Source organism: Sinocyclocheilus anshuiensis, unplaced genomic scaffold, assembly GCF_001515605.1.
Source record: "Sinocyclocheilus anshuiensis isolate Anshui unplaced genomic scaffold, SAMN03320099.WGS_v1.1 scaffold1746, whole genome shotgun sequence".
In the NCBI taxonomy this organism is placed as follows: Eukaryota; Metazoa; Chordata; class Actinopteri; order Cypriniformes; family Cyprinidae; genus Sinocyclocheilus; species Sinocyclocheilus anshuiensis.
This window is the reverse complement of record NW_015545562.1, coordinates 78,091-94,362: the sequence shown is the minus strand read 5'-3', so window position 1 is coordinate 94,362 and position 16,272 is coordinate 78,091. Positions and strand designations below refer to the sequence as shown.

At 35.9% G+C, this 16,272-nt stretch overlaps 2 protein-coding genes across 3 annotated transcripts in view; both read right to left on the bottom strand.

The window, feature by feature from the left end:
• LOC107698321 (leucine-rich repeat-containing protein 15-like) overlaps window positions 1–6,570 on the bottom strand; it is a 9,962-nt gene extending 3,392 nt beyond the window's left edge. For both annotated transcript variants that reach the window (XM_016499278.1, XM_016499279.1), the window contains exons 1-3: window positions 6,489–6,570; window positions 5,986–6,075; window positions 1,480–1,667 (exon numbers count right to left, since the gene is read on the bottom strand). In XM_016499278.1, coding sequence (XP_016354764.1) covers window positions 1,480–1,667; window positions 5,986–6,053 — 256 coding nt within the window. In that variant the 5' untranslated portion in view covers window positions 6,054–6,075; window positions 6,489–6,570. The remainder of the gene's footprint in view (window positions 1–1,479; window positions 1,668–5,985; window positions 6,076–6,488) is intronic.
• Window positions 6,571–8,925: 2,355 nt separating this feature from the next.
• Window positions 8,926–16,272, bottom strand: part of LOC107698344 (lamin-B receptor-like) — a 12,111-nt gene continuing 4,764 nt past the window's right edge. The window contains exons 5-14 of the mRNA XM_016499300.1: window positions 14,728–14,914; window positions 14,239–14,435; window positions 12,224–12,278; window positions 10,970–11,164; window positions 10,574–10,677; window positions 10,226–10,351; window positions 9,965–10,133; window positions 9,769–9,849; window positions 9,565–9,687; window positions 8,926–9,465 (exon numbers count right to left, since the gene is read on the bottom strand). Of these exons, the coding sequence (XP_016354786.1) occupies window positions 9,305–9,465; window positions 9,565–9,687; window positions 9,769–9,849; window positions 9,965–10,133; window positions 10,226–10,351; window positions 10,574–10,677; window positions 10,970–11,164; window positions 12,224–12,278; window positions 14,239–14,435; window positions 14,728–14,914 (1,398 nt within the window). The 3' untranslated portion in view covers window positions 8,926–9,304. The remainder of the gene's footprint in view (window positions 9,466–9,564; window positions 9,688–9,768; window positions 9,850–9,964; window positions 10,134–10,225; window positions 10,352–10,573; window positions 10,678–10,969; window positions 11,165–12,223; window positions 12,279–14,238; window positions 14,436–14,727; window positions 14,915–16,272) is intronic.

The window sequence follows — 16,272 nt, the reverse complement described above, 5'->3', positions numbered from 1 at the left end:
TATATATACATATTAGGGCTGTCAGTCGATTAAAATCTTTTAATTTGATGATTTTATCATCATTACATGATGTTTCGATTAATTAATCTAATTCCCTTTAAGGGTATTCTATAGTCTTTGAAAATACCTTTTTATGTACCACAAAAGAAAGGTTTGAAACGACATGAGGAACATGAGAGTAAATGATAACAGAATAAAAAAAATTTGGGGTGAACCATCCCTTTAATTTTTTTATTTTTATTATTATTATTAATGAATGAATTAATTAATTAAATGATACTCTAAATAAGAAACTAAATCTGCCAGGAGGTGGCGGTAAATGTAATTCATTCGATTCTTTCAAACGGCTGATTCATTCAGGAATGAAGTAAATGGCTCTCTTTATGAACGGGCTACTGAATCATTGGTTCACACAATTCGTTCAAAACGCGGATTCATTCAGAAACTAAACAAGGCTGTGTTGCTCGGAGACGCACAATAGTTCTGCTATGGCTTTAAAGGTAATATATTATTTGCAAAATTGAGCAAAAACACATAATATTGTGTTAAAATTTAACACAATATCAACTTCTTATTTACTGAACTGTTGTATAAAATCACATTTCAACTTGTGATGTCACGAAAAATCAGCACTCGTGTAATTACCTGCTCGCCCTGCTCCTGTGATATCGTATGATATAAATATGAGACAAAAACACGTAAAGGGGCATTTTTGCACCAATATCTTGAATTTTAGGGGATAACTGCATTTATGGAGTTGTTGCCCTGCATCATATTTTGTCAACAGTATATGAAATGTGAGATGATGTACAGGTCTGGGGTCGGGGCCAGTGCGTTAACTGTGCTAACTATTTTAATCGCGTTATTTTTTTATAACGAATTAATTGTTAACGCGTTAAACTGACAGCCCTAATATAGACTATATATTTTATATTTGATCAAAAACAGTAAAAACAGTACAATTTGAAATATTAATACAAAATTGTTTTCTATTTTAATATATTTCAAAATAATTTATTTCTGTGACAGCAAAGCTGAATTTTCAGCAGCCACTACTACTAAATTCAGTGTCACTTGATCCTTCAGAAATCATTATAATATGCTGATTTAGTGTTCAAGAAACAATAATAACAATCTTATTATTATCAATGTTAGAAACAGTTGTGCAGTTTAATATGTTTGTGGAAACTGTGATACATTTTATTTCAGGATTCTTTGATAAATAAGTTAAAAAATTTACTGTCACTGTCACTTTTGATCAATGTAATGCAGCCTAACTAAATGAAAGTATTTATTTCTTTCAAAAGAAAAAAGCACATTTTTGTATGGTTATGCAGTGGAATATGGCTACTGTACATGAAGATCCATGATATGAAATGTTTATTTTAATATAAATCTTGTTCCTTATATTTTGTTATGAGGGTTAGTACTATTACTTAGAATGTTTCTTCCCCCCAAAAGGGTTTGCAGTCTGCTCACCCATTTTAAGGATCCATGTGTCCAGAGGGAGCTTGGGTGGGATGCTCTCAAGTCCCTTCTTCTGACAATTGACTTCAGTCTTTTCCGTACTGGATTTCTGGCTGCATTTACAAGCATCAGGGCAGTTTTCCACGGCCTCCACAACCCACAGCCACAGCACGGCTAACCCTGCAACCAGCTTCATATCCCTGAAAACACACAGAGCCAGTGATTTAATTATGCCATAATCCTACTGAAAATTGCATTAGGAGTATTACTGCAAAAAGAAACCCACATATCGCCTCAAAACGGACAATGTTTGTATTAGATGCAAATTACTTATGCAGACTTACCTTGTGACCAGATGCTTAATAGGACTTCAGCTTCTAAATTCAAAGCTGCTGTTTCACACAAAGCTAGCAGTCGGTCTGTGCTCGGGTCTGAAATGAGCCGAAATGTTTGCCTCTCTATCAAAAAAGTGCAAGGTCTGTAAAAACTCCCAGCACAGCAAGTTGGTGAGAAAAATGACATGCACAGATCATGACAGGTTACCTGCCAAATGAACTCCTCTCCGCTAGAGAGAAATGTGCGGCCATGTGTTTTTGCTTGGGTGTGTGAATTCACAGGGCACCTTATGCATGGCTTTGATTGTTTAACTTGGCACAGGTACGGTCTGGTTGACGGCAGATTGATGTCACTGTTATATCAGTGAGCACACATGATAATAGGGTGGGTGGGTGAGCACTAGTGATCAGTGCAGGCGCCACAACCGCTCTGCCCTCTGAGAGCCTGCTGAGCTGATAAGGACAAGGACCTCATACATCTTCCCCCTTGGGCTTTTCATGGCATTGTCCGCCAGGATTAACAGTAAGAGCGAGTCACAGTTTCTCAGTTTCTCACGAGCATCATCAGTGTCACTCTCATTTTACGCTTTGAAAGAGGAGGGCTGGCTGCAGGAAACGCGCAGACCTCTAGAGATGTTATTATGGCTGCGTCTTTAAGTTTGACGTGTCTGTTCACCGAGATTATTTTATTGCGTGATAAAGACGAAAGCTCTTTCAAGGCCCGCCAACAGCAACACAATATGCAAAGCCATCTGGAGCAGCATAATTATAATTTCTCCAGCTCAAAGCTGAGAAAAACTGACGCACCGCCTCTCGCTACCCAAAAAGAGGAGCAGTCAGAGCTGATAAAAAAACGTCTGTGTGATTCTGATTAATAGGAAAGTGTTAATGTTGCATCTGTTCTTTAACCATTATTAATTTCTGTATCAAGTAAACAAACAAAAACAGCTAGATAAATCAAAGTTTGAAGTGCATTTCATGCTTGCTTTCATGCAGCTATACATGCACACACTACTTTCAGCATCAGTGAACTCCCTCCTACCACCAATCAGATGGATGTGTTGTTGTAAAATTAAACTGCGTCTCGAAGGCATTTCTCACTGCACTACAGCTCCGCTCTCATGCTCTGTCAGCGATGCCAAAGAGTACCAAAGCTGGATAAATTCCTATCATTTCCAGTGCTGTAATAAACTGCAAATGGACTCAATCAACCGCATCATGCTGCAGTCAAGAACACAAAGATTGAAGACAAAACAACATATTACTAGAGGCCACATACCGTCTTAGATTTGTCCACCTTCAATGCTTGGGCTCTATTAACAATGCCCATCTAGCTCTGTATGAGGGGAAACGATGGGTAACCTTTTATATTAGTCCCTGGTGAGTTATGATGAATGCACTTGGCTTGGAGTGTGTAGCCTCTCCATATGCATATATGAAACACAATTGAGCAAATTTTTGACTCGATTTCACATGAAACATCATTTGACTTCAATTAAATTGGTATTTATACAGTCACCGAAATTATAGGGCTAGGTAAAAAATATCATTATCTCGATATTAATCGATTCTCATTTTTCCGGAATATCGATTCTTACATCCCAAGAATCGATTACTCTAGCCAGTTTTCAGCTAATGGACGGAACATTGAAAGGCAATTCCCGTCCAATAAATCGTAATAAGCATTGTGCTTTGGTACTTTCAATATGTAACAAAGTCTCAGATTTCAAATGCTGTCCATTGTATTGCAGTATTTAAACAATAAATGCCATTGTGGCGCTGTTTTAATGTGGAGTGACATATTGCTGTAGCGCTAGGGATATGACGGTATCAAATTTTCATGTTGCGATTAATTGCTAATGCTTTTATCACGGTATACGGTATTATCCCGATATTGACATGTAGTTTTTAAAAAAGTGCTGTCATAATACAGTATAACAGGTTTAATAACTTTTTTCTTATAACAAAAATAACTGAACATTTAAATGCAATAAAGCAATACAGAAAAATGTATAAAGTTAAAAGTTTTACACAGATTAAAGTGCAAAAGAACTTTAAAGACCAATAGGTATAACTTTACAATAACACCTCTTTAGTTAACCTTAGTTAATGCATTAACATTCACAATGAGTAATAGCTACATTTGCTACAGAAGTTATTAATCTTTGTTTAAAAAATACAAGTCTTAGTTCATGTTAGCTCATTGAATAACACAGTTGCAACTTTCGATTTTAACAACGTGTTATTAAATATTGTAATTACCTAAGATGAATGAATATTCAGAAGAATTTTTTATTGGCAGTTTATGTTAACTAATTAATTAACTAATGTTAACTAATGAAGCCTTAATGTAAAGTGTGACCGAACAATAAAGAATCAAAACACTTTCAAACAATATCTCGGGCATGTTGTAGTCCAGATTAAAATGTAAAAAAAGATTGAAAATAAATAGCCTATTAAGTCTAAATATTTAAGTATTTGGCGCTGTGATGAACATCATAGCAAATACACAAATCTGAATGGCTGTTTAAATCATTTAAACACGATTCAGAAACAGAAAGTAGAGCAGCTGCTTTGTTTACAGGGTTTCAGGGGTAACGGCTGCATTTAAATGAATTATTATTATTATTATTATTATTATTATTTCTGCAATTTAGCGCCATCTGCTGTCAGAGAGTGAAAGTGCGCTTTCATACAGAGCGTCTCTCACATGTTCCGCCATGTGCTTCTCGTCCTATTTACATCAGAGTGCGCACGCGTCTTTCACGCAGCATACAGCCATGTTGTGCATTTTGATCAGTTGATGGGAAAAGTATTCTTAAAATGCATTCAAAATAATTTGAATAATTTGTAATATATAATTATTCACGGTATTTGGAAGTGCCCACGATAACAATATCGTGCATATTAATTACCGTGATATATCGCATTACCGAATACCGGCACAAGTCTATGTAGCGCCTAAGTGAACTGATCATCTCCTCCACTTTAATACTAGTTATAGCACAAAATAAACATGACTAAACATCCGAAGGTAAGTTAAAAGAAAGAGTACAACTTTCTCATGTAACATTAATCGCTCAATCAGTGTTTCAGCCGCGCAAAGACGTCAATATAACGGCTTGTAAACAATATGTCACGTAACGTCACATTTACCTCAGAAAAAAACATATTCGGTGACCATAATCTCATTAGACAGAAAAATAAACTGTAGAGAGGGGCATTTTGCTAATATGTACCACATAACATATTCATTATAATTTTTACTGTTCTTCAATGTTTAATTTATGTTTGAATAAATCCATCAAGTTTTTATGACAGCCACCATTTAAAATGTTTATATTCAAAAAAAATTGAAGTAGAAATATGTAATTGTAACTTTATAATTAAAAAAATAATAATTCAGTGTAATTTTAGCAGTTGTATAGCCTACAAATCAGTCAATTTTAACCTTCAATATTATAGTAATTTAGTACCATCTGACTCTCATGTATATTTTACAGCATTAGTTGAGAGATTTTTTTTCCTTGAGAAAATTTGGCATGTACTGTACCTGATATATATCCAAAATAATCGATATTGAATTGAATCGAATTGGTAATCGAATCGAATCATGAAATTTGTGTCAAAACCCAGCCCTACGAAATTATGTGTTAAAAACAGTTGTTCAAATATGCTAAACTCTTAAGAAATTGTCATGGGAAAGAAGAAAAGTTTAGTTTAAAAGTGAAAAGCACTTCATACAGATCCAGGCTAACAGATGTAGTCTCTAATAAAGCACAATTTAGCATGACACTAAAACCAATTAGCTTTCTAATGTGCACATTCATGGGTACTTCATTTGTTGCGCACTGGCCAAGGCATGAAATGGTTTCATGCATCAGTCACTTTGTCATTTCCCTTGATGAGGGAAGTGATACTCTGACACTAGATCCTTCACCCCAGGAGCCCAAAATAAACATCCTTATGCCAGCTGACCCATCACAGAGCAAGCCCTACATCAATTGTACATCACATTGCTGACATCTAGTGCTAGACTGCAGCTAATGCATAAGAATCATCACTGATGAGTCTAAAAGCGCCTGTTCCTCCTATACTCATCCATCACGCATCCGCAAGACTCCAGTATGGGGACAGGCCCTAAGTAAAGGAATACAAATGTGACAAATTAATGTTTACTCACCCTTCAAACCCCGACTTATCTTCCGTGGAACACAAAGGGAGGATTTCTGAAGAGTATGGATCTGCCATTCATAGTGAGGGATATGTCAAGCTTCAAAAACGATAAAAGAAAGAGAGATTGTTGTAACTTACTTGCAACCGACTGGCAACAATGGATTATGTGGCCTAACTAAACTTCGACGTTTCCCGCCCGAATTTACTGTTTCAATATGAAACATGTCAGAAATTAAAGAAATTTAGTGCGTAATCCGAATATTTTAAAATTTGGGTTGCGGAAGTGCGGCACACAAATGGTTAAACAGAGAGCGCTAATGTATGTCAGAAATTAAAGAAATTTAGTGCGTAATCCGAATATTTTAACATTTGGGTTGCGGAAGTGCGGCACACAAATGGTTAAACAGAGAGCGCTAATGCAACATGGGAAATATAAAAAAAAATACAAGTGCTCAAATTCCTTTAACACTTTCGCTGAACTTGAATTTACATATTTCTCATATGACATACTTCGGTCGCAGATCACAACTGTGTTGTCACGCTCTGCTCGTGCTGCACACAAAAACGCACCTGTATGAACACAAAACATGTATAGTCTGATTCACGAACAAATGACTCTTGTGAGTCGGTTCATTACAATGAATCGTTTTACGAATCATCCACTGAATGAACTAAGGAATCTGTGAGAGTGGCTATAGAATCAACAAATGATTCACCTAAGTAACGTCTTTTTTATAGCTACCAAGTCTGTCAATGATTTTAGTATGCCCCAAATGTAGAAGTATGACAACGAAAATAAAAAAAAAAGGAATTCGTTTATTTGTTCTTTTTCTCCACTAAAAAGTTTTTGATTGGTCAAGTAGTTGAAAAAGTTTGGGAACCCCTGCTCTAATTAACCAATTGCATGCCATATTTGAAATGTTCAGTCAAATAACTAACATTGCAATATTACTAGATGACAACACACTAGTAGTACTATTGGGTGATTGCATACTACATATAATTCTTGGTTTGCCTAACAATGACTAGTCATCATACGGCTTTCTAATACTAAATGTCCACCTACATTAATTCTTCAGAAAAAGATCTTAAGTATGGCATGGTGAGTAGATTGGCTTTGTTGGGCTCTAGTCTGTACCTGCAAAGCCATCAGTAGTTCAAAAGCACTTATTTCCTGCTCAGTATATATGCTATATGCTTTGCTGATATGATAACCTGCAGAGCTGAGAAACAGCTGCTATACTGAACAGACAGCGTAAAACTCTTTAAAAAAATTATTTTATTCTTATACTGAAACACTGTTCATGTTAACAGCTATTTAGTCAGTACACACACACACACACACGTATATTAAAAATCCACAGATTCAACATAACAAATTACTAATATAGATGAGAAAGTACTGATTCTTTCTCACGATGACACTACACATCTCTCTGATGGGTCACTGAGTTTTTACCATTCTGTTAGCAAATATTTCAGTTATGCATAGCTCTTATTTCAATTACAAGCCATATTAGCATACCATCATAACCAATTCAGTCCCTAGAGAAATTCAATTGTAAGATAAATAATTAAAGGAAGATAATTGAAAGCATGTTAATAATAGTATTAAGTACGTAACTATTAAATATCTTCAAAAACGTAACCTATAAAAGAATGTATTCTGAACATTTCATTTTGTGGCGACACGTGTGACAGACGGTTTGTCTAGAGTGGTTTAATTAATGCATATTTAAAAATGGTGTTTGTACAGAAATTGCATGCCAGATAACAAAATGTATCAAAAGTGAACATTATAAAATTTAACCAGATAAATAACATTGTACAATGCTTCATTTCACTGCGATAAAGTAAAAGCTCATCTTAGCTATAAACACGTATTTCAAACTTTCATTAGGACAAATGTTATGCCCACAGGTGATATACTTGCATAAAAGATAACTTAAGAAAAGCTTTACATTACACATTCACAGTTTAGCATTGCCATTTTAAATTAAAACCTTAATGAAAAAGTAAAGAAGTGACACTACCTTGTACAAGATTGAAGTTCAAAGTTATTGTTAACAGCAAACAATTATGATTTCGCAAAAGATATTGAGACACTTCACATAGTGCCTGAAATCCAGTTTCCAAAAACGGACTAAAAACAAAACAAATTTTTACACTGTTTTCAACTGGAAAAAAATCTGAGGTAGCAAAGCCAAATTTTGTGAACTCTGAATAAAAGAAAGTTGTTTAACAGTGCATAATGCCTAAAATACAAACCAAACCTAACATTTTTCTATTAAATATGTACAGAAATTAAGAAAATATAGTTTTGTTGTTGTTGTTTTTTTCCTACAAATTGCTGGTCCTGAGAAAGAACATTACATCTTTTCTTACTATACATATCATCTTAGCTATAAACACGTATTTCAAACTTTCATTAGGACAAATGTTATGCCCACAGGTGATATACTTGCATAAAAGATAACTTAAGAAAAGCTTTACATTACACATTCACAGTTTAGCATTGCCATTTTAAATTAAAACCTTAATGAAAAAGTAAAGAAGTGACACTACCTTGTACAAGATTGAAGTTCAAAGTTATTGTTAACAGCAAACAATTATGATTTCGCAAAAGATATTGAGACACTTCACATAGTGCCTGAAATCCAGTTTCCAAAAACGGACTAAAAACAAAACTAATTTTTACACTGTTTTCAACTGGAAAAAAATCTGAGGTAGCAAAGCCAAATTTTGTGAACTCTGAATAAAAGAAAGTTGTTTAACAGTGCATAATGCCTAAAATACAAACCAAACCTAACATTTTTCTATTAAATATGTACAGAAATTAAGAAAATATAGTTTTGTTGTTGTTGTTTTTTTCCTACAAATTGCTGGTCCTGAGAAAGAACATTACATCTTTTCTTACTATACATATAAAAAAAAAAATCCCATCATACACAATATACAAAAGCATTACACAAACTGTCATTACAAAAGCCAACGGTAAATAGCCAAGCAGATACTTTAAATGTGTATATGTGTACATAAAATGAGATTTAAAGTTACGGATTATGCAAAACAATCTTGTGAGTAAAAAAAAAAAAAAAACATCTGTACAACAATATACAACTTTAAGAGATCGAAAATGGGGCAGTGTCCACAATCCGTAAACGTTTTGTGACAATGCAGAAAATTTGGTTTTTAATTTGATGCTCAATTACAAAAAAGTCAAAGATTTAAAAAAAGACGCCAAGCTGCTAACAATTCATTCAATGTCATCCTGAGGAAAGTTTTATTTGCCCCGAGTGTCCGTAACAGATCGAGTCTGTGAGTCCTCAGTATATTCCTGGGAAAATGCGGTACGGGACAGCTTTGCAGTACTCGTCCCACGCAGAGCCGTACTTTTTCCTGCACTGGTGCTCGTCCCGTGCGTTACGGTGCACCAGCAGAGTGATCAAGTAAATCAGGTAAAAGTACGGGATCAAATGGTTGAATCCTACAGGAAAGATCAGGAATTAAATGCAGGACTGAGTCAAGTCAGACTGATAGGACAGCTTCACTTCATCAGAAAGGTGAACTGAAGTCAAATGCTTACCGCACGGCAGAGACCAGGCCAACCCCATGATGATGTCACCCAAGTAATTAGGATGACGGACCCACCCCCAGAGACCAGACACAATAAGACTCTCTCCAGTTGCAGTAGGGATGGTTTTCAGGTCTGATAAGATAAAAAAACAAACAAACATTTTTTTTTAAACCAAACTATTTTAACATTCTATGTTTGTTCACAAACACTTACGAGACACTGCTGGGTCAGAAGGGTTCTTCCTGAAGGCAAACTTCTGAGAATTGGCTTTCCGGAAAATATAGTATCCAACTCCTGTTAGAGAAGTTAAAAACTTACGTTTAAAATCTGAGCATATTGATAAAACCTATATTAGCATCTTTCTGGTGTAGCTAAAGAAAAATTGATCAAAAACACAGCAGAAACTGACCATTCATAGTGATGAGAGTAATGATCCAGAATGCAGAGAGTTCATTGGGATGGCTGACTAGATAGTAGGCTTGACAGGTGAATGTGAAGGGAACAAAAGCCAGATCTCCAAATGTCAACATAAATCCGAAGCCATCGTACACTATATCCATCATAGTCAGAAGTTTCTCCTGAAATACAGAGTGACTTGATTACAATCAGTTATGGTTTCCACACCGCATTAAGAAACAATTGTGTTTGATTTGGAAAACACTTGTTGTACCTCATGCCAAAAGCCATCAACGACCCACAGGAGCTGGAAGATGTTGACCAGGAGCATCGCTGGAGAGGGATTCTCTAGATTCTGGTGCTTCATTTCAGCTTGCAACATTGCAAAGTTAATCAATACCTGTGGAAACAAGCAATGATTATGTTTCTTTAATTGGTGAAAAAGAAAACAATATAGCACACTACATTAAACAGCTAACATGATTGAAAAAGTGAAATTTGAGTGTTACGGATTTCATCCCTGCAAATGGCAACATTTTGACCACAAGAGGGAGCGATTACAACATCAGTCTAACCAAACTAAACCATCACTGGAAAGATGTAAAACAATAAAAATACTCACCCAACCCATCAGGCCTGGGCGCATTTCACAGAAGAACTTGATATCGAAGTTCTTGATGCGGGGGTTTAACTCTCTGCCCATGAAGAAGTCATAGATAATGTAGCCTAGAGGAATAAAAGAACAAGAACAAACTTTTAAATATACTTAACATAAATGGAAATTCTCCCTTGCAATCTCTATAAATTGCTCTTAATGGAAGGCTTATTTACTAATGATAAACAGCTGTGATTGGTCAAACTGAGAAAAAGTAGCAGGAACTATATGGCAACTCTGTTTGGATGATTATTTAAACCTAAATAATGGTGATTAGAAACTTTAAAAGCCATTGTGAAAATACCCAGAGCTAAAATTGGAGAAGACAGTCAATGCAGCCTGATTTTACACTAAACATCTTACCAGAGTTGCCTCCAGGAGCGAGCTCATCTTCAGACGCCCAGCGGGAGCGGATGAAAAGGTAGATGCTGAGAAGAGTGACGATGAGCAGGGCCGAGGTGTAGAACTGCAGGAAGTGAGCATGGATGTAGCTGAGATCCCCCTCCTGATACATGGCAACACCTACTGCCACAGCCGTGAGGAGAAGTGCATAGAAACCTGATACAGAACACAATCAGAGATTATTAAGCAGATCACTCACAACTATCTGAGTAGTAAAGTTTTAAAAACCAAACGTAAATATGACTCATTTTAAAGGGGTAGTTCACTTCCAGAACAAAAATGTACAGATAATGTACTCGCCCCCTTGTCATTCAAGATGTTCATGTCTTTTTTTCTTCAGTCGTAAAGAAATTATGTTTTTTGAGGAAAACGTTTCAGGATTTCTCTCCATATAATGGACTTCTATGGTGCCCCCGAGTTTGAACTTCCAAAATGCAGTTTAAATGCAGCTTCAAAGGGCTCTAAACGATCCCAGCCAAGGAAGAAGGGTCTTAACTAGCGAAACGATCAGTTATTTTCTAAAAATATGTACAATTTATATACTTTTTAACCTCAAACGCTCGTCCTGTCTAGCTCTGCATGAACTCTGTGTATTTCGGTTCATGACAGTTAGGGTATGTCGAAAAACTCCCATCTCATTTTCTCCTCCAACTTTAAAATCATCCTACATCACTGCAGAAGTACCGACCCAGTGTTTACAAAGTGAACATGCAAAGAAGATCAAATGCCCTTTACAAAAAAAAATGTAAAACCGCGATGTAGGATGATTTTGAAGTTGGAGGAGAAAATGAGATGGGAGTTTTTTTGACATACCCTAACTGTCATGAACGGAAATTCAGAGTTCACGCAGAGCTAGACAAGTCAAGCATTTGAGGTTAAAAAGTATATAAATTGTACGTATTTTTAGAAAAGACCCTTCTTCCTTCGTTTAGAGCCCTTTGAAGCTGCATTTAAACTGCATTTTGGAAGTTCAAACTTGTGGGCACCATAGAAGTCTATTATATAGAGAGAAATCCTGAAATGTTTTCCTCAAAAAACTATTTCTTTACGACTGAAGAAAAAAAGACATGAACATCTTGTATGACAAGGGGGTGAGTACATTATCTGTCAATTTTTGTTCTGGAAGTGAACTACTCCTTTAAGTTTGTTAAATGGTAGTGTTTTAGATTGACATTAGAAATGATAACATAACATGTATCAACAATGAAGACTAACCATTAATCCTGTATTTCAAAGTTTTCCCATTCTTGAGAGGCATTCCTTCAACGAGCTGTAGGGTGGAGAGATGGAGAGAGATGAATGATTTACATGTGACCACTAATCAGTGTTGCTTTTAACTAAAACTAATCATTGTTAACTCAAATAAACCTGAAATAAACCAAAAATAAAATATTAGATGAAAAACTTTACTTAAAGGTAGAAAGAAATTAAACACAAAGTATTAACTAAATTAATACGAAGTACTAATTATATTATACTTACTATACTATTACATTATTATTATTATTATTATTATTATACTTGTTAAGTTGAGAATAAAAGATAAATTAAAGCTAAACAGATATCAAAACCTAAAATGGCAAAAGCACATAAAAGTGAAAAATTAAGTAAAAATATGACAACAAAAACTAATTTAAAATATTAATAAATACTATAATGTATATAATTTACTAACATTAACACCAGTGGGTCAAACGGTATAGTTCTGGAATGTTTGATAAAAACAAGTTTAACATTAATTTTTGCATTTTCATAATATTTCAATCATAACTAAAATCTTACATTATGATATATTACAGTGATTCTCAAATATTTTATATATTTCATAACCATGTAGTAACGTCTGTTGTTCTAGTGACCCTAATACTTTCTAAATAAAAGGGACACAATCCAAAGTAATACTCATGAACAAATAAGTCTGGCAAAGAGCCGTTTCATGTTATGCAACACGAGTTAAAAACAAAAAGCAGTAATACATTAAAATGTGACTGGATAAACCACATATAAACCGGTTGTATTTTTTTAAGTCTGTAATAATGCATCAAGTAGTGACGTTGCTTTGCAATTGTATAAAAATACATAGTTATAGTGTGATTAGACTGGATGAGAGTGGATGTGATGCAATCAAACTAAATCTTTCTGCTTGGGGTCACATATTATGCAGTAGATAAAATAAAATAAACCAGCCCTATCAAAAACAAGTCCACAAACATACTCAATATTAAATGATCGCTTGGCAATCAGCTCCTTTATATTTCTGAAAAACCCAGAATCATCTTCAAATAATCTGTTTAAAGTCATGGAAACGTGCTGCAATTTTCAGATCCTATCTTAATTACCCTAATGAAACCAGATGTTTTCCAGCGAGGCTCTCTATCTGCATGCTACCAATAGTGATTAATCTAATCTAGCCTGCTTTACTACAGCTAACAGGCAAAGCAGAAACAAGATGCATGGAGTTATGTGGTCCGCAATTTCAATTCTCTGTGTGTATGTGCTGTACATGTGGAAGAATTGACAATAAAGCAGACTTGACTTGACTTATGCAGTAGATAAAATAAAATAAACCAGCCCTATCATGTTATGCAACACGAGTTAAAAACAAAAAGCAGTAATACATTAAAATGTGACTGGATAAGCCACATATAAACCGGTTGTATTTTTTTAAGTCTGTAATAATGCATCAAGTAGTGACGTTGCTTTGCAATTGTATAAAAATACATAGTTATAGTGTGATTAGACTGGATGAGAGTGGATGTGATGCAATCAAACTAAATCTTTCTGCTTGGGGTCACATATTATGACCCCAAGTCATATTATGACCCCAAGAGAACTTCTCTCTCTCCCGACAGAAAGGTGTTTTCGTGGTATTATGCAGTAGATAAAATAAAATAAACCAGCCCTATCAAAAACAAGTCCACAAACATACTCAATATTAAATGATCGCTTGGCAATCAGCTCCTTTATATTTCTGAAAAACCCAGAATCATCTTCAAATAATCTGTTTAAAGTCATGGAAACGTGCTGCAATTTTCAGATCCTATCTTAATTACCCTAATGAAACCAGATGTTTTCCAGCGAGGCTCTCTATCTGCATGCTACCAATAGTGATTAATCTAATCTAGCCTGCTTTACTACAGCTAACAGGCAAAGCAGAAACAAGATGCATGGAGTTATGTGGTCATGTGCCTAATCCTGGGTCACGGGGAGTCATGTGATTGTGACAGTACCTTTCCGACAGGGAGCAGGGAGAGAACGGCCTGGAAGAGAAGCCAGAGCAGGACGATGCCAAAGACCTGACAGTCCCAGAGAGACTGAAGGGCAGGGAGCTCAAGAGGGAAGCTCTGGAGACTGGCATCCTTCTGCCCGCCGAGAATGAGCAATGCCAACACAGCCACAGGCAACAGAAACATCAGGAAGAACACACCTGAAAGACAAGAGGGAATGGATAATCATAGCTTATGATTTACTTTAAATATCCTGGAAATAGCTATTTAACATTTAAATGCACAATATTCTGATAATAATTAATATTTAATATTTCCCTGCTTGCTTTGCTGTAGACTTTGAGACCATACTGTGAGACCATATTCTACTTTTTTTTAAGCTTTTTGTTTGTAGCAAATGTGTTAATATGCTCAGACCAACATTTTGCATCAGGTTTGTGCTGTGGATGTCTACACAGTCCAAAATCACATTAAATTGCTGAGAAGACTCACCAACTCTTCCTCCGAACTCCAGATCAGTCGTCTTGATGGCACTGGCAGTGGGTGGTTTAGTTTGCGGTAATGTCTCCGTCTCTGTCTTTTGCTCCAACTCTACTGTCTTGCCATCGCCCTGGTCCTTCCTGCGCCGTAGATTGTAGCGCCCACCTGCCTGGTTCTCGGATTCAGTCTCTGTCTTCTCCTGTTAGAACATTTCAATGAGAGAGCATACTAAATATGATTACTTTATTCATAAAAAGAATAAATACAAAATATATTTTTAAAGACATCGATACTTTCATTCAGCAGTGATGCGTAAAAGGTGACAGTAAAGACATTTACGTTACAAAAGATTTCTATTTCAAACAAAAATCACAACTGTTTTCAACATTTAATAAGAAATGTTTCTTGAACAACAAATACTAGAACGATTTCTGAAGGATCATGTGACACTACAGACCGGAGTAATGGCTGCTGAAAATTCAGCTTTGTCATCACAAGAATAAATTAAATTTAAAAGAAAATCAATAAAGTTACTTTCAATTTTATCAATATTTTACTGAATTTTTGTCAAATTAATGCAGTCTTGGTGAGCATAAAAAAGACCCCCAACTTTTGAACAACCCCAATACAGCCACTGCTTCCCAGGTTAAGAATCCAATGAAAAAAGTGGCTTATGTACATATTTGTGTTGTGTCATGCTTGAGCACAAAGTTTCAGTGGCAATCAATCTCAACGTCAGTCCAAGTCAAGAAAAAAAACATTAGGATTACACGGTCATACTAGTGTAAAGCTAAAGCCATCTGGTAATGCTTTGTAAAGCCCATTCAATTGTCCCATGAGCAGAAACATGCTGAAAAATGTGAGGGTATGATTAAACAGAGCCCACAGTCAGCTTTAGCTTTGTGTGCACAACTAAATGGGCTCCTGTCACACATGAGAGGCACAACATGCATGCATTATGACATTCCAGCCTTAAAGGGATAATTCACCCAAAAATTAAAATTTGATGTTTATCTGCTTACCCCCAGGCCATCCAAGATGTAGATGACTTTGTTTCTTCAGTAGAACACATTTGATGATTTTTAAGTCCAACCGTTGGAGTCCATCAGTCTTATAATGCATGGCAATGGTAACAAAGTCTATGAGTGTAAAAAAAACATGCACAGACAAATCCAAATTAAACCCTGTGGCTCGTGACGACACATTGATGTCCTAACACACGAAACGATCGGTTTGTGCCAGAAACCGAACAGTATTTATATCATATTTTACCTCTAATACACCACTATGTCCAACTGCTTTGAGCACGCGCACGACTTCCGGTGCGTGAAGCGTGTACGCGCTCTGGCGTAGTTTACGTTAATGGGTGTGTTGTCGCGGGAGGAGCAAACGACAGAGACAGTTTATTAACAGAAAATAAACAGTGTCCAGAAAAAAGGGAATCAAGTGTCCAAAATAAACAGGGGATCTGATGTCCTCGTCGTGCTGCGGGGTTCGTGCAGGGAAGGGCAGTGGTCAGGAAGGAAGGAAGGGTCCAGGTAAGGGGCGGAGTCCGGC